Raw genomic sequence first — 25452 nt, 5'->3', positions numbered from 1 at the left:
CAGGCTCCATACAGGGAGCCCAATGCAGGACTCGATCCCGGGACCGCGGGATCACGCCGTGGGCCGAAGGCAGACGCTCAACCGCTGAGCCACCCAGGGATCTGTCTATCTGATTTATACGATCTCTTTTTACTTCTTGTTAAAAACCTTGATTTTGCGCCGTGACTATTTTGCATCTCTGTTAATTAACATTGCTAATTTGGAATGTGAATAGGAGGGGGGAAATTAAGATGAATAAGGGTCCCTTCCTCACCTCCCCCAAGAAGGAAAGAGGAGGCAAATGGTGAGTGGGGTCTCACCATAGACCCATGTCTCTGAACACCCAGCTCAACACAAACCTGATGCCTCTGTGAGCTTTCCTTGTCGGTACTGGCTGTCCCAAGAAGACAGCTTGGGGGGGGTTCTTGCAAACATTACCCCATTTCACGGTATGGACCTTCTGCCTCTCCTTTGGGAATTACGAGGGGCTGGGAAAATATTATAAATAAATAAATACACACAGACATATAAATATATATGTTAAAAGATAATCTTCTGTGCTCTTTTCTTCCATTCACTTATGTGTGTATACTGGGAAATCTACTAGTGAACCCATAAAATGGAGTAGAACAAAAGTCTCGAAGGCTCTCATTTGCTGCATTTACAATATGCAGATTGCAATTCCAATTAGATTGAAACCTCTATTTAGCAGAGTGGTTTTGTGAAATAAATAACTTTTGAAGAAGGCCTACTACATATAATAAATACCTATTTTTCCTTCACTTGCTGGCATCAAGCTTCCTGCCTTCCAAACACTTGCCCTGAAGTGCTGATTCAGAAGCAGGCGGCATCTTTGGGCTCTTTACAGAAGAAATGCTTCTCCTTTGCTTTCCTGGCACAGGGATTTCATCCTTGATTTACAGTGCTCAGCTTGTTAGCGCCGGCGAAGGGGAGATGGTGTGAAGGTCATTATGTCCGTTTTGTCCTCTTGGAGAGACAGTGAGGGGTGTGTGTTTCTCCCTGTGTGCTTGTGGTGGTAGCGGCGGGGTTAAGGTGCCCCCCCACTCTGTCCAAATGAGTCAGCCAGAACTCTTGTGTCTCTTTCCCACCCTCTCTACTACATGTCATCCAACAGGGGGGTGAGTGATTTTGAAAGCCTAATTCAGAATTTCAGGAAGAGTAGCACACCACCTAGTAGAGAGCTTCCTCCCAGCAACCACCCCCCTTCATCCTCCTCTCCTTCTCAGCCCAGCCGTGACAAACTGGCGGGTAATGAACAGATCGGGTCCTCCTATTAGGGGAGTCCCGATGCTGGAAGCTGCTCTCGCTTTGTGCAGGTTGGTTAGCAGCTCTGCGCTTGTGAGTGGTGGTGCTCTAAGTGGTCCTAGCAGAGGGCAGGGAGTGCTGTGGGGGAAAGCGAACAGAAACGCTCTTTGGAAGAGAGAGTGCTTAAAAGGGAGAGAGGGGGCAGTAAGGTGCCCAGCTTGAAAGCACCTGGTGAAAATACTTGGACTTGCAGGGTTGCGGTCCTGAACACCACCGCCTGTCTCAGCAGCGGTGCTCTGGGCTATAATAGGATGCCTGATTACAAAGAACATTCTGAAGGCCACTTAGTCCCAGGTCAGGCTGTGCATTAGGCGGCTAATCCTTTGCCGTAACGCTGGAGTAGAATCGCAAAATTGGAAGTAAGCGGTCTGTTGTATTCCAGCTCTGGCAGTAAATGGTTCTGTTACAGGTGCTGCCCTGTGTGGCTTTTTCTCAGCTTCCCAACTTTTCTTTCCCCAGTGGCAAGAAAAATTTGTGGTGAGAGCGTCCTCTTCTACATACCAGTGACTTAAAAATGACTTTTCTAATCTTATGTGCTCGCTTTTCTCATCTTTGTGATTTGAAATATTGACATGTAGGTTAATACAGTAACATGCAGGGGCTACGCATAGGCTCAAGTCCTTGAGCCTGGCATGTTAGAGCAGAAAGAAATACCTAATTGCATCAAAACCACTCTAAGTTCATATATGTGGAGCCCATCAAGCTGAAAGCATCCAGACAGCATCTGCTGTTATCAAATCACTCGCGAATCCAGCTAATTAAAATAGAGCTTCATTTTTCTGAACCATTGTTTGGCAGGAATTCGAAACGGGTCTAACCCAATTTCTGCGTGTTTATGAGCCTTTATTATATCAGAGGTACTTTTCTGTAAATGTACAGGGCAGCGTTAAATGAATTGACCCGCGCGGTATTGCTATAGACGCACTGTGGACTTGCTAATGATCTCTCCTCCAGCTTTCTGGTTTCCAGACAGACCCCGGAAAGCCTCATGCTCTCCTTTTCTATCCTCTGCTCTTTGTCCTTTTTTTTTGATTTTCAATTTTTAACTTTTACTTTTGACCGCCTGCTTTCTTTGAAAACAAGACACACTTTTCATATTTGCTCCCTCGATGTTTGCTTTTCCGTTTCTCTGTTCTTCTCTTTCTTCCTCCCCTCCTCTCCTTGCTATATTCTTCCAGGGGATCGGATTTGCCTGCTCCCGAGTTCTCTCCGTTCCCTATTCCTTCTTCCCCTTCACTGGTCACGCTTCCCTTTGACATTCTCTTCAGTGTCTTTCCTCAACCTGCTCTTTTTTCCTGTCTCTCTTCTTCCCACCCCCTCCCATTTTTCCTAATAAAACATTCTTATACCTTTGTCTCCACATGCAGATGCAGATTAGGGCAGAAAGTCGGTGCCTGTGGAGGTAGAGGCATTGGCTGCTGGGAGGTGACGTCAGCCTGTTTTGCTTCTCTGAATTTGCTTGCATGCTTTATTTTCGGTTTTAAAAAGATTTTTCAAACCACATCTACTCTAGTTTATAGTCTAATAATCTTACTTTGAAGATCAAAAGTGTGGTATAAATGCTAACTAATTCTTCCACGTGACACTTTGGTGTGTCTCTTGGCAGCCTTAGTTCCATTTTACAGATGAGGAAGTAGAAACGGGAAAGGTAGGCACCTCTTAGAAAGTTATCAGAGAAGTTGGTGACTGAGTTAGAAATAGGACTAGTTCAACTTTGGCTTTTGCTTCTTTGACAATCCCCTCCTTTTTGGAGCTTATTAACTCTTCTCCCCGTAAGAATCCTCTATCTGTAAGACGACATTGTGGGGATGCTGTGCCTTTTTGCCCTTCTTTTCATGTACTTACTTTTAGCCTTCTGAAGTATTTTTTTACATTTGTAGTCTTTAGACATTAAATGAATTTCTAGGTAATTCCTGGGAAAGGAGGAGGCCAAACCACTTAGGAGCTGGTAAAAAACCCGTCCGTTACAGTCTTGAAGCAGAGCCCTCACTTTCTGCTTCCAGCAGCTTCCCGTAAGTGGGCCCACGTCACACGCGCTGGCCCCAGTGATCAGAGCATTGTAGGAAGCATTGCCATATTTGATTGAATTTAGCCATTCGGGAATGACGTGTGTATGAAGTCGTCTCTTGCATTATTGTGGCCTTTATTATTGCTAATGCGTTCTGACATTACAGGTGTAGCCTTGGCCCTCCCACAAAGGGCAAGGCTGCTCTTACCAAGCTTAAGAGCAGAATTCATGAAGCTGTTTTATACAGCGAAACTGGTGTTCACATTTAGTTAATAAGCAGAGTAAGGGAAATGCTTTTATAGAAAAGATAGCCAAGTGACAGAGGCTATCCTAATTCCTCATCCAGCATTGTTTCAAAAACTGAATCTGTTATTGTTCTCCTACAGAGAACTGGGGCCACTGGATAGAATGCTCAGGAAAGTAGATTTCAGCTCCATTTAAAGAAGGATTCCTGAGGGGCACCAGGCTGAGACTCAGTCGGTAGAGTGTGTGACTCTCTTGATCCCAGGGGTTGTGAGTTTGAGCCCCACGTTGGATGTAGCGATTACTTCAAAAATAAATAAATAAACAAACAAACAAACAAATAAATAAATAAATAAATAAAAATAAAATAAAATAAAATTTAAAAAAAGGACTCCTGAAAATGAATCGACAGTCTCTTGAGAGTGAGTTCTCATGTTTATCTTGTTTTATCGTAAGCATTCACTTGGAAGCCCACTGATCATTTGTCAGGGTTGTTGAAGAGGGAGGAGTCTTAGATCATATGTGGGACCAGATGGCCTACTAAGATCCCTTTTGACTTCTTTCCTTGTCTTGGATTGTAACAGCAAAAGCAGCATCTTTGCTTATTGTACTGGTTTTATAAGTGCCTGGTGCACTGTGCAGACCCGGTGGATGCTCAGTAACTATTCATTATTTAATCTTTGGCTTCCTCCTTCTTAATCTAACTTGAATAAAAACTGTTCTTGTTCAGTCCGAGAAAACCACCATCTCTGGCTCCCTCCTAGAGGAGTCATTTTGGATAGGCACAGTGCGATGGCCATTGATATCTGTAGGAAAACCAAACAAAACACTCTGTAACTTTGGGCTGGGAATTACATAAAATGAGTTATATACTTTCTTACTTTATTAGGCAGAGTATCTGGAATATAATTTAGTCCTCATGACTCAGTATTGTCATTGTGGACATAAATGTTTATATTGTGTTGTAAGTGTAGCTCTGTTTTCAAAAACTGAAATTTAGATATGTTGTATATTTGCCCTTACTTGGAATGGTTCCACCTTTGCAAACGACCCCAAACTAATAAACTTTTTGAGTTTTTTGTTTGCTTTTCATAGATGTTTCTCTCTTGACATTTGTTGCTAGGCTTTTTTCGCTATCTGGTCTTTGTTGGGTAAGTATCTCTCTGTTAGCTGGCTCGTTTCTCCTTTTTCTTTCTTTCTTTCTTTCTTTCTTTCTTTCTTTCTCTTTCTTTCTTTTTTTTAATTTTTTTTTCATGTTCTAGATTATGGATTTTATTAAAAACAAAATTTACCCTCTACTTGGTACAGAATCACTAAGGAAAAGGTTCAAAACAAGGTTAATAAACCACTAGTTCCCAAAGTCCAGAATCGTTTCTCCTTTCTTATTTGCAGTTTTAATCTTCTGTAATTTGGATATCAGATAACTAAGCTTGTATGTAAAATAAATCGTTAAGTAAGTAGTGTGAGTAAAGCTTTGCTATGTGCAAAATATGTGGAATCTGTTGTTTGTTTTTTGTTTTTCGCAATGGTGATTTTTTTTCTCCCTTCTCTCCTTTCTCTTCTCTGTTGGTTTTCTCCTTTTCTACATTTTTTTTTGAATTTTTGTATACATATTTTTTATTTGGATGAGATTAGAGAGCTGAGCTCCAGAATGGTTGGGTCTTATCCTTGACCTTTCTTGACCTGAGCCGGTATCCCTGGTTGAGGTGTCAAAGGCTGCCTCTGGGAGTCAACTTAGAATTTTATAGAGTGGCATGGCTGGAGGGTCCAGAAAGTCATCTGTGTAAGCCCCCTTTTTACAGAAATGAAGGAATCTGTGGCACGGAGTGGGGACGTGAGAGGCCGGGTCTCAGGACATGTTAGTGTCAGGACTGTACTCCATGTGCAGATATCTTGAGACCCACCCTGCTTTCTTTCCTGCCATCCCACCAGGTTCCGTTCCCTACCAGTTTGGAGCAAAACATGGGTGAATGAAGAAATAGAGGGTTTGTGTAAGGTAAAGTCACGGAGAAAAATTCTCTGCTGGCAGGTTCAGAATGAAAGTACATAAACCAAAAAAGGCTTCTGTTTGTTGCAATGTTTGGCTGTGTTTGCACTCAAGGCTGATATCGATATTATAGGGGAAGCTTTAATCCTTTCATTCAAATTTACAAGAAATGCTGTTTCCTTTTAGTTAAAAAAAAAAAAAAAAAAGTCCAAGAGAGCATTTGATTTGAGAAACCAAAAGTCTAGAAAATGTATCCGGGAGTCCTCGTCAATTCGGGGCATAATGAAATATAAAAAATACTCAATAAAAGCTCCTTTATTACTTTAACTGTTTAAATGTGGAGTTTTTAGCCATCAGGTTAATGTTTTGGTATCATTTTTTTATTTGATTGTGAGCACTTTTCCAGGTAGCTCTGCCACTCGAGCGCTAATCGGATTCCCACAGATGAATGGTGCTAGCTACAGCCTGACATCACCGCAGTTTTGCTTCGACATTATTTTATTTGGTTTTCCTGTAAAAGTTAATAACTCTGTGTCCATGTGTTTAAACAGGCAGGAAGAGAGAGAAAGGACAATGAGCAGAGAATGATGAGTGAGGTCTCAAGAAGCTTCTACCAGATTGTGGAAATGCAGGGATTTTTGTGATTTCCCAAGTATTTCACCCTCTGAGTGGGGTGTGGAGAGTCAAGAAGGTTGCAGAGCAAGATGGCAATTCATAATCCTTCAGATAGCAAAAAGTGAACTTCTGTTTCCCAGACAGAGCTGGAAGGAATTAGAAATGAGTTACTATTGATTTAGAGGGGAAGGAGGAGGAGGAAGAGGAGGGTACTCAATGGAACTGATTTGCTTAATGGTGAAAATTGTTTAAATGTTGCATTAATTGTAAGTAAATTACATGCTCATTTTAGATGACCAAGATTGGTTAGAACGTCAGATGTAGGGTGTAAAGACCCTCCTTTATCAGAGGTGGGAGATCTATAAGGAGGGCCTCATGGCCAACGTGGCTCTGGTGTCTAGTAGGCCTCTCTTGAATCTTTTATTTTTAAAGGTGTGGGGATTTTTTGTTTTGTTTTGTTTTTTTGTTTTTTTTTGGGGGGGGGTTGTTTGTTTGTTGGTAGCTGTGGCGTGAACATAGGAATGTTCACCATGTTTAGTGAATGAGTACGGAATGGTTCAAAGCCATGATGATTACCAATTGGTTCTTCCTGTGTGCTGTGGATTTCCTCGCTGAGCTATAAGTTTCTAAATTGGAGTTTATCAGAGAAGGCAACTGGAGTGATTGTGTTTGATTCACTCTTCTGAATTTACATCGTGGTCCTGTGAGTACAAATCTGACAATGGGGATGCCAGTCAGGTCTACAGCCCTTGTTTCAGTGCTTCTGGAAGATGTAAGAGTGGTAACTCTTTCCCCATCTCTGTCTGAGGCATAGCTTGACTTGCTTTTCTGTTCCGTACTCTTGTTGGGGATAAGTTCCTCCTAAAGTCAGCTACAGAGGTGTGACCTAGGTCAGATACCACTTTCTTAGAAGATGGAACCTGGCCTTCAAGGTTCTAATATCATATGGATATTAGGTACCTCTGTCATCTGTCACCCTGCCTCCCAGCCAGAGTCGGTTCCACCGATACGGCCTATCTCTATAGACAGCCTATTCCTGTCCACTCTCTGGGGCTTGTGCGCTCGAGGAGGAGGATGCTTTTCCTCTGACAGAAGCTGATTTCATTTTACTTTTTGAATAGAAACTGTTCTAATCCCTATCATCTTACTGTAAATTTGAAGACTTTTGAGTCTGCCAGTATTATGAATCATACTTTTGGATCTCATACTTTTATTTTTTTCCCTTTGGCCATAAGAGAATCTAAACTAAGAGCAGAAACTAGGACTTGGTGGTCTTCTGTTAGTGCAGATCTTAACTATTTTACTTTCTTGTGCTCTCCCCTGGATGTGAAAGGTGATTTAAAGGCTATCCACGTGTGTCATTTTATATTTTATATTTTATTTATTTATTTGCATGCAAAATATTTTACTTTTTTTTTTTTTTAAGATTTATCTGTTTATTAGAGGGAGAGCATGAGCAGGAGAGACAGAGGGAGAGGGAGGGAGACTTAAGCAGACTCTGCACTCAGGGCTCGATCTCATGACCTTGAGATCACGACCTGAGCCAAAACCAAGAGTCAGATGCCTAACCGACTGCACCACCCAGGTGCTCCTGTATACAAAATATTTTCAATAATACACTATCCAGTTAAGCAATATTTAGCCTCAAGGCCAAGGCAATTGCACGTGAGCTAGAATGGCGTGCAGGCCGGCCTAGCTGAAAATTCTCCTTTTTTAAATTTTCTTTCTTTATTTTTTTGTTTTGGCAGAGTACAAATTAATTCAATAGGTTAAGGAGGGAGTACTACATGCAGAGAGGGAAGATCAAGTACAAAAGCAAAACAGTGTGGCAGAATGTCACAGTATGGAAAGAGGACCTGTCTCTCCTTTGTTTGTGGCACAGCACTATAGAGCTAGAGGTATCCTTGCTTCTGTTTATGAAAACAATTTGATACCTTCTTTTTAAGACTGTCCATCATCTGCTTATTTGTTCAATCCCAGTACACGTGTACAGTGGTATCAGGATTGTAGACTTGTACTCCCCTGGGAAACAACTTTATTAACTACAGGCCAGTGCTTATGTATGGCTCCCTTAGTCCTCAGACTACAGTCTCCACTTGTTTCCTAAGGTATGTAGGTGATTTTCCCATACGCCCTTCAATGAAGTTCTGTCCTATAGCTGAAACACAGATTCTTTTTTTAAAATGAATTTTTACCCCTTCCCTCATTTCTCCTACCCCTCAACCCATCTTGAGCAGTCACCAATGTATTCTCTGTATCTATGAGCTTGTTTTGGGGGAAGGGGGTTTAAGGGTTTTATCTATTTATTTATTTGCAGCATGGGAGTGGCGGGGAGGGGCTGAGGGAGAGAGGGAGAATCCTGAGCAGACTCCCTGCTAAGCGGGGAGCCCACTGGGGGGGGGGGGGGCGGGCTCCATCTCACGACTCTTGGATCATGACCTGAGCTGAAACCAAGAGTGAGACACTTGACTGAGTGAGCCGTGCAGAGATCATATAGTATTTGTCTTTCTCTGACTTATTTCATTTAGCATAATACCCTCGAGGTTTATCTGTGTTGTCACAAATGGCAAGATTTCGTACTTTTTTTTTTAATGCCTGAATAGTATTTCTGTGTGTGTGTGTGTGTGTGTGTGAGAGAGAGAGAGAGAGAGAGAGAGAAAGAGAGAAGGAGGAAGGGAGGGAGAGAGAGAGAGAGAGAGAGAGAACACATAATAATTTCTTTATCCAAAAAAATAATAATAATAATTTCTTTATCCATTCATCCATTGGACACTGGTTGTTTCCTTATCTTGGCTGTTGTAAATAATGACATTTGTCATTTTAAATTCTTTTCTTGCTGTCTTTGCATTCAAACTGTTTCTAGGCTATGTCTGCTTCTTTTGTATTCAAATCTATTTCTTAACATTTAGTTTCTCTCTATTTTTTTGGTAGGATGTCTGGTAGGAGTGCCATTTAGTGACACCTCAAAGGTCTTAGTGTTGTATTGTGTGTGAGGTGACTGTAGACAGAATTTCTTGGTCCAGAGCTTATCTTCTGTGGAATCCAGGAGCCCATCTCATTGCCCTTGGAGCACAAGGTGCAAAACTATCGTGAAGGTACCCTGTCCTGCATCGCCTGGTGGTCATCCATTCGTGACATAACCTTCATCCCCTTCCTCATCATCCCACGTATTGATAGTGCAAGACCAGGGAGGAGGTTTGACCAACCTCTGTGTGGCCCCGACTTCAAAAGAAGTGGGACCTGAAGCGCTGTTTCATCTGCCGAGCATCTGAGAGGTACTGGTGTTTGAGAGCAGTAACCTTCAGAAAGTAAAACATTCAGCCTGTGGTGGAGAGAAAGGGATGGGGAAGTAGAAGCAGTGGTATCATTAGGAAGGTCCGGGGGACTGAATACTACATATTTGTAGTGTTGGAGTCACCAGCCACCGTCACCAAGTGAGCTCACAGTTCTCCTAGGGAGCATCTTGGACACTGAGTCATTACATTCTTTTGGAGTGATTCAACTCAACAGCTTGACACCTTCATTAATTTTACAACACGAAGCCTGGGTGCTCTCTGCTTCCTCTTTAGCAGTGCGGGGAAATTAGAGGAATATAGAAGATGCAAAACCGAGGGAAACTGGCAGAAGGAGCCGTCAAGGAGCTGCTGAAAGACACTGTGTTAAGGAATTGAACTCCTTGCCTTTTCTTGGTATCTCTTGGGACCGAGCACCCAACTCTTGCCACACGTCTCTGGCACATAAACCTTTTATTTCTGTTCCTGGCACGCCGGCTGGACCTCCGACTTGCAGCCAGCTCGTTTGCCTTCTCTGCTGAGGTCACTGCTACTGTGATCCGTGTATAATGGCATTTCCCTCCTCTTTTCAGTATGGAGGCTATTACAGTTTCTTCTCTAAGCAGGACTTCAAACAATTTGCTGCCAGTTGGATTTCAAAGCCAAGGAAAAGGCAAATGTCATCCTTTTTTCCTCCCTTCTTTGGGTAACTGCTTTGTTGGTTGCATCAAAAATTAGAGGGGCTGCTATCTAAATTCAGGTGGGGATGCATGGGGACAAGGCATTTAAATTTGCTTTTCTTTCTCCCTGAAGGAGAAAATCCTTTTCCATCTCAACCTTTCCTAAAAAGGAACTTTGATCTTCTCAACCGAGAAGCAAGGGTTTTCATTTCCTCCACGGCAAGTGTGTGTACTACGGCCCTGTCTGTGGCGCCGTGACAGTCGAGCTGTGCAGCAGCAGCTCCTCGGCTTTTAAGGCTCTGGCTGCCCCAACTGCACCAGCTCCCCGTGGGCTGCAGGGTGGCACCTAGAGTACTCGCCAGAGTCTCCCCCATCCCCCTAAAATCACTGTCACTGGATATTAAACAGTGTGTGTTGGCTTAAGATGCTTTTTATTTCCATACACATTTCTGGAAGAACTAGTTTAATCAAATAACAAAACAATGACATTCTGACAAGCAGTTCATGCAATATTTTTAACTTGGGCCAAGAAGAAAAATTTAAATGCAGAGGTATTTCACTTTGAAAGGTAGTTTTTGTGCACGCGACGTTGCCACTTTTCGTGAAGGCTTTTACTACATATATCAGTGTGTTTTAAGAGAGACTAGGGTCAATAATGCGTGCTTTGGAATTCCCTAAATACAGATTTACACAGTAGACCTTAAAAATATTATGTCCTATCATGTCAGCTCCTGTGCACTTCAGCCAGAGATACTTTATTTCTTTAATGTGAAAAACAGAAGGACAGAGGAAAGTAAAACAAAGGAAATTAGGGCCCACAAGCTTAATTAGTATAGGGTTGTAACCCAATCAACAATGGGAAGGACACAGTGACAAAAACCAGGAAATTCCAAGTTGGAAGAGAGGCTCTTTCCTTTAACCCCCCGAGTGCCAAGCGCCCGCACACTCCTGGCCCAGGTGCAGAGGCTGGCGCACGTACCCCTTACGCTGTCGTTATCTTTGAACTTCCTGGCCTTTGTTGACTTTCCCCTCTCCTTTCCCCCCTTGATGTAAATGAAACATACGTGTGTGTGTGTGTTAACTGTAGATAAACGGGCTAAAAGTACCTCTTGATTTTGTAACCCTCAGAGAAGGAGAATGAGTAAAAAAAAAAAAAAAAAATTCCTGTCACTGTCATCTGTTCATTTTTAATGAGCAATTTTAAAAAATTGAAAATAAAAGAGGAAAATGAATAGGTGTTGAACCAGCCCGTGATATGTAAATGCCAACTAGTAATTACCTAAAACCTCAATTTTCATTCTGTTTCATCTTGCAAAACATTTCATTTTCCCTGAGTGAAAACACTTCGCTGGGGCCCCGTGCGAGTCAGCGGGCGGCCGCCCAGGGCTGCGTGGCCGCGGGCTCCGGCTAGGGGGCACTTTGGCTCTGCGCTTGGGCTGCGCGGCCACCTCAAGGTTATTCCCCTCCCGCTGTTCAGGCGCCCTCCCCCACGCCTTGGCTGCTTTCGGGGAGCCTGGCTCCTCCTTGCCCTTGCGCGGGATCGCGGATCGGGTTCGGGCTGACCGAGCCTTCCTGTGCATATTAACTTTCCCCTCGGCCTCCCTGAGAGGCAGCCTCCTCTGGAGAGCAGCTTTCTGCCGCCCCCTTCCTCCCTTGGGGATTTCAAGCACAACAGTCCCGGTTTTTGTGTTTACTGCTGCTGCTTTTTCTTCTTTCTTTTAATTTTGGTGACCGGGGGACGGGGGGGGGGGGGGGGGGGGGGGGGGGGGGGGGGCGGGGGGGGGCGGTTAGGGGTGGGGGGCGGGTGGCTGCGACTCCCCTGGCTCAAAGCTCACCCACGTTTGCTCCCCTGCTGGCGCGAGAGCAAGGGTTCTGACGTTTCTTGTGCGGGCTCCTAGATTTCCTTTCACTCTGGCTCAGGATCTGACACCTTCTGGGTGCATCCCTGCAGTGTCCTGGTATGTGGCTCGTGGGTGCCCCCGCTTCCAGGGCCGTTACCCTTCTCAGCCCCTTCCCTAGCTAGAAGGAGAGCAAGGAGGCTTGAAAGAGAACGAAGAATCTGAGCTTGGCGGCCACAGATAAGAGAGGATTCTGGATGCAGAGAGCCAGAATTATGTTGTCCTAGGACCCTGGATCTGAGAGTGCTCTGCCTGGAATCTCAAGGAACACGGCCTCTTTAGTGAGATATATAGCTTCATAATTAGCCCGTTGCATTTTTTCACGAGTGCTAGCATCAGCGTTCTACGATGTGTTTCTCTGATTAACAGCTGCTTTGCAACTATTTCCTTGTGCCACCGATGACCATATTTGTCAAGGAACTCCTGACAGAGTACTGATTTCTTACTAAAATGTAGCATTTCTGTTTGAAGAGGGTACTCTCCTTCTCGGCACTGCCCGGCTTTTAAAGTCAGCCCTTGTTAAAACTCGAGTTGGCTTTGGTCTAACGCTTGTTAACAGGATTCTGGGTATCTATCTACTTTAGAGCAGGAGCGTAGGAACCTTTCACAGGCAATTTAATCTTCTGAGCAGCGCACGTGTGGCGGCGCGGCGGCGGAGTGGGGTTTCAGGCCTGCACATCGGTCATTTCTTTTGCCCTCTGGTTGTGATCTCTCTGGGTTAAAAAGGCCTTGGCTTCGGTTGTTAGTGTCATTAATTTTTGAATATTTTTAATATTTTAAAATGGCTAATGAATGCTCACATTTTAGGAGATAGATGTGTATGGAGCACACAGGAGTGCTAGAATTGGTGGCATTCCAAATAAGTGTCACCGGAGACAATGCATCCGGTTTACACGTCAGGTGCAAAGTGCTAAGGCTTCCTCACACCCCAGGTTCGTTATTAGGCAAGCTCTGTTCTCCCGTCTCCCTCGTGCAGGAGATAAAGTGCGCATCCTGAAGATGACAGTGTGTAGGTCCTTGTGGGCGAGTGGGAAACACACAGGAAGTACCTTTTCAGCAAAGGCTGTCAGAACCTCGGTTCTCCTCACCAGGGATTACTTACCCTACACAGTGTGTTTAACAGCACTGCTCACCGTGGAGAGCCCCCGGGGATACTGCGTTCCATTGCTTCACAGTTACAAATCCTGGGCTCTCAAACAAGGATCTCTCGCGGTTGGCCGATCATCTGGGGTCCCCTTCCCCTTGGCTGTGGCAGGCCCTCTGGAGCGCCCATTGCAGAGGCGGGCCGTCACTTTAGTGATAAACAGGGAAAATGATCACATTTTCCTGAGCCTGAGGAGTTCATGGTGCCAGCGTCGTTTTATTTGGCTTTGGGGCGGGCAGAAGGCAGGTCCACAGGAATAGGGGTGGCGAGAAACTTTGCTTCAGTTTTCTTCCGAGTTGGCCGTCCATATTTTTATGACACCGGTTCCTGGTAATTAGAGGTGCACTCGGTAAGAACTCTCAGCGCAAGAGGAGGGGAAAGGGAAACTGATTCTGCCGTTTCTCGTGGACTCCATGGCAAGTGGCTTCCAACAACGGCATCAGGTGCTTTGCGCCAGAATTTTCCCGGGCTTGCTGCACTCCCACAACGTGTGCAATAAAGTTCCTGTCTCCGTTTTACATCTTTGACATTGAGGCGGAAGATTTGGCCTGAATTTATGTAATTTAGTTGGGCACAAATATAACCCATGAATAGTCACATTCATTTCCTAATTAGAAAATCAAACGATAATACAGGACAGGCTGCAGGCACCCCATCATGTTGGCCAACAAAAGCAGGCTGTGTGTGTTGGACCTCTGCAGAGGAAGAGTCAGTTGAGTTGCTTCATGAAGTTAATGAAAAGTGTCCAACAATGGGCGAATGAAAGATGCCGACCGAGGGCGCTGGCAGTTAGTTAGTGCACTAAGATCTTTGTATTATGGAGAAAGATTTGGGGGAAACCTCTTACCATCTGTGGATGAATCCCCGGCATATAAAATTCCAGGTTGGACGGGCCTTTTCCCCCCTATTGTAGTACCGGGTCCTTGGGTGAGGGAAGGGGGGTGGGGAGGCGTAGAGAGTAGCCAAAGAAATAATTAGTGAAAGGGGGAGAGAGGTTTTCATATGTTCACACTTACACATAGCTGCTTATCTTGGTATCTTTCTTGTTCAGCACATTATGTTGGGGCTGTTAGTTTGGATGCTTTATATTTTTGCATCTGGTATAGCGATATCGATGCTGTTAAATATGTGATTTGCCTGTCGCCTGCATTTTCAGACAAAGATCAAGAGGAACATAAACAAGCCCCAAATATTCTTTATGTAGGTGTTTGGCAATATGATTTTATATGGCTTGAAATTAGTGAATGGAAACTTTAAAAGAAATTGTTCATATTTTTGCAAGTTTGAAGTGTGCCGGGACTTTGTCAAATTCCCGTTAAAATAAATACGTCAATTTCATCTCCCTTCCGAATTCATTTATCTTGCTTTTTTAAAAGGTGTTTTCTACTTTACCTGATGTTTAAATTGGATTCGCTCGTTTATGCTGTTCTTTGCTATATCCCCCACGTTTTTCTTAAATGAATTACTAATGACAGAGCACTCCATCATTCCCTCTCTACAGCCACTTTAAGGAAAGCATGGTGATCTAAACCTTTTAACCTATTAAAGATGATTTTTCCCAATTGAATCAGACCCACCACAGGTGTAATAACTAATCATTTAAACTACACCTGCTATTATGTATTTTTAAGCCATTATGCATGTTGGATAGATGATAATTCATGTTTATTGCATTGTCCGATGGATCCGTTTTGCCTACAGTAGGCTGATTAATGTATTTAAAGAAATAAGAGATGCAATTTTTAAAAAAAAATTGATGGAATGCGCCAAGCACTGCATTGAGTGCACCATTAAACCCATCAGAACTTTGCTCTCTGACCAGAAATGCATATACCAAGGACTATATTAAAAAAGCAAGGTGAAACCTGTGCGTTTTAGTGGTGGGATTCTGTTTTCTTTCTCTGTCATGGAAAATTTTGGAAGGATGAAGGAAAGGTCGATGCTTATATGGGTAAATGAGAGGAGCCATGCTGTTAATATCTGCTGCTTACGGCCTGCTCATCCACATTCCCTCTGACACCTGGAGCACACACCACAGCGTACAGGCATCGCCGTGTGATACTGGTGCCGTAATTGTCTTGTGCGTGGAAGGTGTAGTTTTTTCTCCAGGTAAAGAACAGGCATTCCCCAAGCTGTTGGAACCAGGCCAGTGGGCATCGACTGTGTGGGGCCTGTGGCTGTGTACCTGTCCACTCCTTCCTGGACATGGGCCTCTCTTCCCCACGTCTCTCCCCTCCCTCCTTCCCCATGTCCCCCTCCCACTTCTCCTCTCCCCTCTTCTTCTGCCTCCCCTTCTGCTCCACTTGTCCCATGGCTACCTTCTCCCTTGCTGTTCCCTCCTCCTCCCCAATCGCTCTTCTGTTTTCCTCTTCCTTCCCTCCCTTCTCCCATCTTTTCATTAAAATGCATCTGCATCCATTTTGTAGATGTCTCTCAGATTTTTCTTAAGTTTGGTGCGACCTGAGGAGATGTGGTTGAGTTGCCAAGGGGGCACAGTGTGGAGTTTTCAGGTCTAGAATCTGGAGCATCAGCTTCTCTCTAGTCCAGAGCTGGTTGGTTACCACTGCAGCTCCTGATGGGGGTTAAGGGGTTTGCAGTGCTGGACGGATTACGACCAGTCTCTGGGAACACGGGTGCATCTTAGCATTTTATCGCTGCCAGGTCCGAATCTGAAGGTGTGGGACCCCTGAATTCATCCTCTAGGGACAACATCTCAGGCTAGCCTCCAATAGAGGGATTACGGGGGAAGATACAAAAGGGAATTGACCTGGCTTTTAGTGTTTCTTTCCCATTTATCCTCATATCTTTTGTTGCCAGAGAAGTCTGTCCGGTCTCAAGACTAACTTCATATAAAATAAGAGGAGAATATTGTAAGTCGTATTTCGTTGGTAGTCACGGTAGCTTATGCTTGCGTCTCTGGATAGCTGCTCGCCTTAGTTTGAAGGATCTTAGAAGAGTCCCTTATATTTAGTCCCTTAGAAATGTTTCTTTCAACAGCTAAGGAGCGAACTCCAGGGTCTGTTGACTTTACCTGTAACATGAGATGATAATATTCTTTTGGTCTTGGTGAGATGAATAATGCCAGTCACTTAGAACAGCCGCCTTTCCTATCTGGGGCAGGTTGGCATGTCCCACCCATTGCGCTAGCGCCAGGGATGGAGAGCACGCAAGCCACGTGCAAACACATGCTTCACGTGTGCTGAGTGATGCGAAGGTTAATACCTTCAACTGATTTCCTTCTACCCCCTCCCTGGCTTATTTGTAGATATGAATATTTCAGTAAATAATGTCATCATCAGAGGTACGGGGATCGTCTGTCCGTCTGTCAGCTTTTAACCATGAAACCCCAAACTTTGTCCTTTGAAGTCTCTTCAGAATTGAGCTCCATTGCATAAGAGGGACCAGTGTGAATGGCTGTGTGCATTGTCTCTTATATAATCCTTCCCAGCCGGTCTGTGCTCAGCACTTTGCCAGGCTCTGTGGAGGCAGCATGGTCTCTTCTCCTCAGATGCTTGCAGTGTAGTTGGGGAGGCAGCCTGAACATTAGAAGACAGTGTAATTATGTCTTCAATTATATGGTACACACTACGAGCATTAAAGAATTTAAGAGAATAGGGAGATCAGAGATGGCTTGCTTATTTAGGGAAGGCTTCGAGGAGTTAGCACAGGCTATGAAAGGGTTGTGCTGGCGTGTGTGTGTGTGTGTACACGATTATGCGTGTGTGTGTGTGTGTGCGTGTGTGTGTACGCACGCGGTATTTAGACAGGTAGAGGCGGGAAAGGCAGGCCTTGAAGAACAAGAGCATACCTCGAGCACAAGTATAGGGACATAGGTTCGCATCACCAGGAGAGGGCTACCTGCCGAGGAGTATGAAGATTCAGCTTAAACAAGGAGAAGAGGAAAAGATTATTGCAGGTCTTAAAAGCTAGGCCGAGAGGATTAGATTTGATAGAAACAGGTATAGGAAGCCAGTTAACTGACATAGCCTTTTATTTAGGTAGATTTTTAAATGTGAGAAATAACTGCTTATAAATTCGACCACAGTGGTGTGGTTATTTTTATGGACCTGGTATAAACTGGTAGGATTTTTAATCTTTAAATTGAGACTATTGAAATTTACTTTTCTTCTTTTGTCTCCCTGACCAGATTGCCACAGCGGTGAAGTTTCTACAGAATTCTCGTGTCCGCCAGAGCCCACTTGCGACCAGGAGAGCATTCCTTAAGAAGAAAGGTACAGATTCCTCACAGCCATGCATTGTGGCCTACAGAAAGGGACAGGACACAGGGCAGATGGAAGCCACAGTGTTGCTGTAGCTGCCCCACTAGTGTGGGGGTGAGGGGCACCCCCTCAGAGGAGCCCGGGCTTCTTTCCTTACAGTGGAGCAGAGAGATGATACCGTCTGGATTTAAGGCCAACACCTTAGCCCAGGACAGCCTGGCACAGGGAACGAGAAGAGGCCCATTGGAGGATGCCTGATTCTGGTCCATTCTTCTGATAGTGTGAGCCTGGCTCACAGTGGCTGTAGGTTAGGAGGTCAGCTGCCTCAGTAAAGAATCAGGAAGAAAGAAATGGAAGGAGGAGGGGAAATGAGGGGACTAAACGAGGTCAGGTTAAGGTCAAGCTTTGGGTCAGCCTGGTTCACGGACCGAAGTGGTAAATTACTGGTTTTATGGTATTTCTGTAAGCGAGGATTAAATGGATCTTGACAAATTCAATATTGTCCAAAGCAGAAAGAATCCCTTCTGGCTGTTACAATTTAGGATATTTTTCTTTTTTTGTAAAATACAAAAACAGACCCCAAAACAAACAAAAAAGGGATCTGACTTTTCACTCTTTGAGCATGTAATTTTCTTGAAAGCTGGAAAGTTGTATAGAGGCCCTTCTACACCATGGTAGGGGAGTGAGTTTCTCCCCCCTCCCTCCCCAAAACCCTTTTTCTTCAGGAGCTGGAATGTCAGCTTTAGAATTCTACGTTGTGAGCTTTAAGTCATCTGTGGCTGGAAGAGAAGACCGAGCGGTTTGGTGGTGTTTCCTCAGTGTGCTCCATGGCGTCCCACCACAGAGATGCTTGCCGGACCGTGTCCCAGGCCCACACCCCTGGGGTTTGGGCAGGACAAGCCTGAAGCTCTCCCTTCCCAGGCATCTGTTCAAAAGCAGCCTCAGGGCCGGCCCCTGCAGCGGAGCTGTGAGGGGTGTTGTGCATTTGCTGGCGGCATCGTGCTCGCCCCCCATCAGTAGGAGGTTATTACAATTTGGAATGCGTTGGCTGGCCTCTCCACTCCGCAACCATCATGCCATAAAAGAGTTTTTCCTTGAAATATGTGTACCTATGGGGAGTAATTAATCATAAAAGCTTGGGGATTTCAGCTCTCTCATCAAAGCATTGAAGCCGGCGAAAGCTGAGCCTAAAAGCTGTGCTGATTACCCGGGGTAACCTGAGACAAAATCTATGGTTGCCGAGAGATCCTCTGCCCCAGTATATTGTGCAGTATTATAACTGCCTGATCTTCTCTTCCACTGACAATGACCAGTTATTCCTCATTTTCTCTCAAACGCAGCTGGGTTAGAATTTCATTTGCAGAAGGTATTTAGAGCAATTTAGAGACAAATGTCTCTGGTGTTTGCTCGGCACTTCCCCACCGCAGGCTTTGCTGAGCAGTTTTAGTATCAGGAGCTCCATCTAATCTGTTTAATTTTAATAAATCCCTGACTGGGAGAGGGAGAGAAAAAAAGAGAGAGAAACTCTGGACCAAATAATACTTCTTTTGAGTTAGTTGGCTAATAATTACTGCGGAGAGGAAACTGTTTTGTGCAATTACTATTTGTTGTTCCTTTAAAAACAGTGCGAAACAAAACCAATCGATGAGTTAATCCAGCGAAGAGTGCTTGCCCTATGCCATGCCCCGTTCTGGGCTCCGGGGACCCTGCAGAGAAGAGGGCAGACAGCGTCCCTGCCCTCCCCGGGCTTACATTCTAATGGGGAAAGCTAGACAGTTAACCAGCAGGAAAACGAGAGCCATGGTATTTCGAGTGGCAGGTGCCACGGAGAAAAGTAATGCGGGGCGCACGGGGTTGAGGAGCCCCAGTGCTGGGGTGGGAATGGGTTGCACGCCTAGCCAGGGCCGCTCGAGGAGGCCTCTCTGAGAGGGTGGCGCGAGCACATGCCTGAGGGAGATGAGTTTGTCCGTGTGGAGTGGGCACAGTTCCTCCTCGACCCCTAATGTGGGTGAGTCTTTAGAATTTCAGGCAGCAGGAACCCCGAGGGGCCTCCTACCCTTCTTCCTCTGAAGAGAGCTACAGGAGTCTACCCTGAGCCTCAGTCCAGAATCTCTGGACGTAATCACCCATCTCCATTATCCTGTGAAATGCTGCTTCAGTCAGTAATTATCTGTTTCCGAGTTGAATCCCAGTAGGGTAAGTTCTGGCAGGACCTTTTCTGGGCAGAGGATTCCAAGGTTTGATTGGCATCTGGGCAAGAAGAGCCTCTTCGTGAATTTACACTTCACTTTTTGAATTTCCGGCTGTTCCTTGGGTCAGGTGTGCATGGTCCACGGAGTTTGGCACCAGCTCTGATGGGGTGAGGGAGGAGGGACTTTTGCAAAGGAATGAGCCTCTCCCCTGTTCCTAACTGTTTTTGGGAAGGAAAGAGAGTTGGCTGGCTGGTCTGTGGGGGCAGGGAAAGGGTCCTGAGGGGAGGGACCAAGGTTCTGGCATGCTCCCCACGCCTCCCCGCAGGACTGTCCCCACAGGACTGGCTGCAGGGGTGGGTATGGAGCGCCGGCTTTGGGCGAGCTCGCAGCTACTGTAGTCTTGGCTTTTCCTAGCAAATGTCACTTCAGGGAATTGCAGTGCAGCACTGCCTTGAATTATAATCTTGACTTTCTTTTTTTTAATAAACATCTCTTTCCTGAAAAGGCAAATCCAATTTTGTTTTTCTTTTAATATTATTTAATATTTAATATAGAAATTGAGGTCCCTGTAGTGCATGTCAGTTCAGTGGAAAATGAGGGTTACTTTAGGCACATCAGCTGAGTTTGTTTTAATGTGAAACCACAGCCCGGAGCAGGGCTGCAGCCTGCCTCTGTTACTGACAGGTTAAATGTTGTGCTCTCTCATTCGGGGGGCTGGGGAGACTGGGGGCGGGCTAGTGGGCAGTGAATGGGAGAGACAGGCAAGAGCATTGGTTTGTGAAGATCTTCTGTGTCGGTGGGGGCTTTTTTGTTTGTTTTTTGTTTTTTTGAGTTCTCTTTTGGATGCTTCAAAGTCTGAATATGGAGTCATTAATGAGAAACATGAAGTTATTGGAATCATTTATCATTTTCCTTGAAGTTTGTACTGCCATTTTGTGTAATTTACAACATTTCTTTGTTTTATCGAGAATTTTTTGGATGAAAGAGAAAACCAGCTGTTCACCTTCGGAGTATTAGAATAAATGTTTTTGTTTTCCTTCCAACCACTTGATTCTGCAGATGGCACATCAACCGTGTAGTCAGCTGCGCATGAGCATCACTGGACTGTGCGTGGGGTTTAAGCCCTCCTGGAACCGGACTGCGTACAGAGGCAGTTCTCACCAGGCAGGCATCATGTCTGGCCTTTAAGTGGGCTGCAGTCCAGGATGTTAGAGTAGCTTAAAAACAGCAGTAGAATCGGTCCAGAAAGTTAGAGGCTTGGACAGCGTTGTCAATAGGCTTATGTTGATTTGACACCCTATCCAACCACAAAATGTAGGAGGCAGGCTGCTTCCAAACATGTTGGCAGGCTGAGTGTAAGGTGGGTAAAAGTGATGCCTGTTTGGGGGGGGGGGGGGGGGGGGGGGGGGGGCGAGGGGAGTAGGTGAGGCGGAGGGGAAGATAGCGTTGTCTGTTAGCTTACTCTAATGTATCTATTGCAAAGCAGGTTTCTAGAAAAACGATGAGCATCATATGCTTCTCTGTATAGTCCTGCATAATGGGGTCTGGGTGGTGTTGGCCGAGACTTTTGCTTATTGTGCCTTTCTCAAGTGTGTAAGTTAAGGGCTATGTTCTTGCTCATCTAATACATAGTCCAGGGGGAAAAGGAAAACCAAACAAACGGGACACATCACCATCCTTTCTCATTCTAAAAGGTGAAACGAGATCTTATCTTTCTTCTGTTCCTGGAAGCGGAATCCCCGGTAGCAAAGCTGCCTCCTTGCTGGAAATGAACTTGAGGAAGAAACCTGATGGTCTCAACCTTGGTAGTGGGGTAGAGGTGAAGGGCTGCTCTCACTGGAGTATTTCAAGGGGGAGTAAATTCTTAACGCAGATTTCAATTTAACTCTCTTTTATTACTTTTCTTTTTTATCATTTACGTCCATTTCATGAGGTAGTTTGCATGTCCTTGAATGGAATCTCGTTACCATGAAAGCTTTTTTAGCATTGATTTCATAACAGTCTTAATTTAATAGCTCCGTCATTACTGAGAAGCTCTGGGAGTGGGGCCCTGGCTTTCCAGGTCACTGACCTTTTAATTACAAACCTTGTTCTGATGGCCAGGTTATCGACTGGACAGCTCCCAGCTTGTGCCCCCAGGATGAGAATGAAAATAACTGTGTTTCCTCCCCCATCTCCAGGAAAAAAAATTGTAACCTCATGTGTTTCTAAAATTAATTTTCTCCTTCAGCTTTACTTTATAATTAATTCTTTAATGTGTCTTAGTGAAGCCAGAAGTCTTTATAACGCTGTTTTTTTCTAGAGCTTGGGTCCAGCAGAGAGCTTGGAGGGGGCAGGGAAGGGAGATCCCATGCTTGGCTGTGGCCCATTTCCTCACCCTCAAAAACTCCTGTGGCTGAGCTGGAAGGAAGGGTATTGGCTCTGTGAGGGGCTGTCTGGCCCTTCTGATTCTTTGTTAATGAGATGTGGATTGTGGCACCAGAGTTTTAGATTCATTCCTGCATTTGCTGGAGTAATTGTGCCTTCTCTGACATGGATGTTTTATTTCTTTTAAAAAAATATATTTTATTTTATTTCTTTATATTTTTTTAAGTCATCTCTACCCCCAAAGTGGGGCTCAAATCCACAGCCCCCAGGTCAAGAGTCGCATGCTCCACAGTCTGATCCCGCCAGGAGCCCCAAAGGTGGACGTTTTAAAAAGGTGCTCCCCTTTTGGGCAAAGATAAGGGTTGGATGATTTTTTTTTTTTTTTTTATTGTCTTACCTGTCAGTCTTAGATGACTGGGAGAAACCAAATACCCTACCTGAGGAGTTGTGCTCATCATGAGCTTGAACTGCATTTGGTGATCTAGGTTCTTTCTCACTGATGATGAATAGGGAAAGAAAAAGGAGAGGATGGTGGCTGGTAAGTAGGGTGTCCACTGGTCCCCGTTTGCCCAACACTGTCCTGGCTTTAACACTGGAATTCCTGTGTCCTGGGATTCCTGTACCCCTTAGGCCTGCACAAACAGGTCACACCCTGGCAGGGCAAGCCTTACCCCTGAGTGCGAACTATCGAGACAGACAAGTGTGGGTTTTTTTGGAAGCTGGAGGAAGAAGTTCACCGGTAATCGGTCCCCAGGTCAAATCCCGCCTGCAGCCAAGTGGCATTTCCTCAAACACTGCCTGCTGTCACTCCCGTAGGCCCTGCCCTGGTGTGGTGTGATCCCGCACAGGGAGCCTCTGGGGCCCCAGGTACAGAGAGTCTCTGGGGCTGGGGCCATGCCCTGCAGGTGAGTAAGGAGCAGGCAGGGCTGTGTATGGCAGCCTCGGGCTTGTTCCTGAGGATGATTGAGCACCTCCATCCATCTGTTGTGAACGGACCATCTTCCTTCCCCGCCAGTCTTGCATCTGCATATCCGTCACCTGCTGTTCTGGACCAGCCTATTCATCACACTGACTGGTGTTCCCCCCATCAATTTTCCTGCTCCCCTTGTTATCCAAACTTGTTTTGAACTCCAGAGATTTTTTTTCAGCATCCAGGATGAGAGCTGCAGCCGCTAGACCGACTGAAGGCCATGGAAATGGGGGCACCATGGCTTCCCTGTCCAGAGGGGGAGCTGGTACACTTGCTACCCCCAAAAGACTGGGTCATTAGGTGCCTACACTTCACCCTGCCCTGGGGGGACCGTGGCCCAGAGGAGCTTGGGGGGAAGAAAACAAAGCTCTTTTGGATTTACCCAGTTGCTTTCAGGTTTTCCCTAAAAATGAAGAATGATTTTTCTTAGCCTTGTGTGTCTGCGACAGTGCTGCAAAGAAACCCAAAGTGACATTGTCATGTATGGTAGTAGTATTTTTGAAGCCTGCCTTCCTTCCTTCCTTCCTTCCTTCCTTCCTTCCTTCCTTCCTTCCTTCCATTTTTTGGAAAGGTAAGCTATGTATGTGGCTTCAAAAATTCAAACTGTAAAGAAGCATATACAGTGAAAACTAGTCTTCCTTCTGTCTCTTGTTCCCGTCCCCCCACTCATTCTCTTTTACAGAGGATGCTTGTTTATTCAGTTTATGTATCATTCCCAAGATCATCTGTCCATATAAAGGAATGTTAATATTTATTAGTCCTCCCAGAGAAACACAAACAATTTTAAATGCAGTAGTAGCATATTTTACACTTCACCTTTACACCTGACATTACATTTGGGCATTCATTCCACATCAGCACCTACAGATTGGATTCATTCTTCTCAGTGGCTGCGTAGTACTCCAGGATGAGCATGTATCAGAATTTTTTTTAAACCAGTTCCAAATTAGTGGACATTTAGACTGGTTCCTACCTTCTGCCATTTCCGATGATGACCCGGTAAATAGTCTTCTATAGATATCGTTGGCCCTGGGTCTGGCACTAGGTTAATGTAAAAGTGTTTTGGGATCCCTGGGTGGCGCAGTGGTTTGGCGCTTGCCTTTGGCCCAGGGCGCAATCCTGGAGACCCAGGATCGAATCCCACGTCGGGCTCCTGGTACATGGAGCCTGCTTCTCCCTCTGCCTATGTCTCTGCCTCTCTCTCTGTGTGTGACTATCATAAATTAAAAAAAAAAAAAAATTTAAAAAGTGTTTTGCATATGTGAGTAGGCAAGGGTATATTTTTCTTGCTTAAAATTTTGTGAGACTATGAATATAAAGAACATAAAACTGTTTTCTTTTATAAACATGACTATAGGTAGAAAGAAATTAGAGAAAAAAGGCTGCGTAACAAATTGTTAATGCTTAGCACAGATTTGGATTCTGAGGGGACTTTCGGGTCACTGGTTACAAGAAAAATGCTTTCTTTCTAAAAGAATCCTTTTTTAGCCCGTTTTTGAAGGGATATAGGCTCATTAAGTTTAATTTTTGAAAATTCAAATAAACGGAAAGCTTCAGAAACTTAGTTACAATTCGTTCCAAATGAAACAAAGAAATGGTTTCATTTTCTATTGTCATTATTGGACGTTTCATGGGTCCTTGGCCATCGGTCAGGTGGTCGGCCTTTATTCAGTACCTGCTGTTTGTGGAATATTATCACATTAGGCCGTTGCTGAGAGAAAAATGAAGCACCTGTCTTCCACGGCGCAAAAGGCTCATTAAAAGGGGGCAGGGATGGGGGCGGAGTGCTCCGGAACTGTGTCTACACTGAAGGGTGGCAGGGTGGCAGTTAGAAGTTGGTCCTGTCCGACCAGCAGAGACTGGAGTATCAAGCTCACTGGGCTGTGAGTCCCTCGAGGGCAGAGACTGGGTCTCGTTCTTCCCAGCTTCCTCCACGCCCAGCAGAGCCAGCCCCCAGCCCGGGTGAGAGGCTAATGGGAGGGGCTGAGCAAAACAGAACTAGAAGGCACTTTACCAGTACAAGTTGCAGGAGGAGCTCAGCTTTTCTTAAGTCTACACTGCACATACCTGTTCATCTCTGGTGCACCTGTAAGGTGGTTTCAGGGCTGCTGGCCTGAACGCCGTTGCCAAACTAGAGTACAGTGTTTGCATGCAGTCCTTTCTGTCTTTAGCTTTACAGTATCTAGTGAAAATGCGCTTTTCCAGCGACTTAGGTTGACAGAGCTTTCTTAACCGCCCTAACGCAGACATGGAGTGAGCGGCAGGGGGTGTAAATGGTCAGAGGAGAGTGGGGAAGAAAGCGTTGGTGAGAGAGGCTCATGTGGAGGCTCAAGGTGCTGTTAGCTGGATTGGCCTGTGGGCTCCGTAGGAGAAAGAATTAAGGTTGGTGAGATGGGCAGCGAGGGAGGAGGCAGCCTTCGGACTCTGTATTACAAATCACGCTTGACAACATTACTTGAACCAGTTGAAACTGTGACAGTGCTATCGAGGAAGTTAACTCTGGGCTCTATATTTAAACCGAATAGGCCTGGCAGTGGTAGAACCAGCCACA

The 25452-nt window shown here is 45.1% G+C and overlaps 1 protein-coding gene across 1 annotated transcript in view; it reads left to right on the top strand.

Annotated features, from left to right (window-relative positions):
* The window catches only part of PEX14 (peroxisomal biogenesis factor 14), a 138261-nt gene that overhangs the window by 37121 nt on the left and 75688 nt on the right, over positions 1–25452 (top strand). Inside the window, exon 3 of the mRNA XM_038532042.1 lies at positions 17300–17384. Within this exon, the coding sequence (XP_038387970.1) occupies positions 17300–17384 (85 nt within the window). The remainder of the gene's footprint in view (positions 1–17299; positions 17385–25452) is intronic.

The sequence above is a fragment of the Canis lupus genome, chromosome 2, assembly GCF_011100685.1.
Source record: "Canis lupus familiaris isolate Mischka breed German Shepherd chromosome 2, alternate assembly UU_Cfam_GSD_1.0, whole genome shotgun sequence".
In the NCBI taxonomy this organism is placed as follows: Eukaryota; Metazoa; Chordata; class Mammalia; order Carnivora; family Canidae; genus Canis; species Canis lupus.
This window is presented reverse-complemented; position numbering and strand designations above follow the sequence as displayed.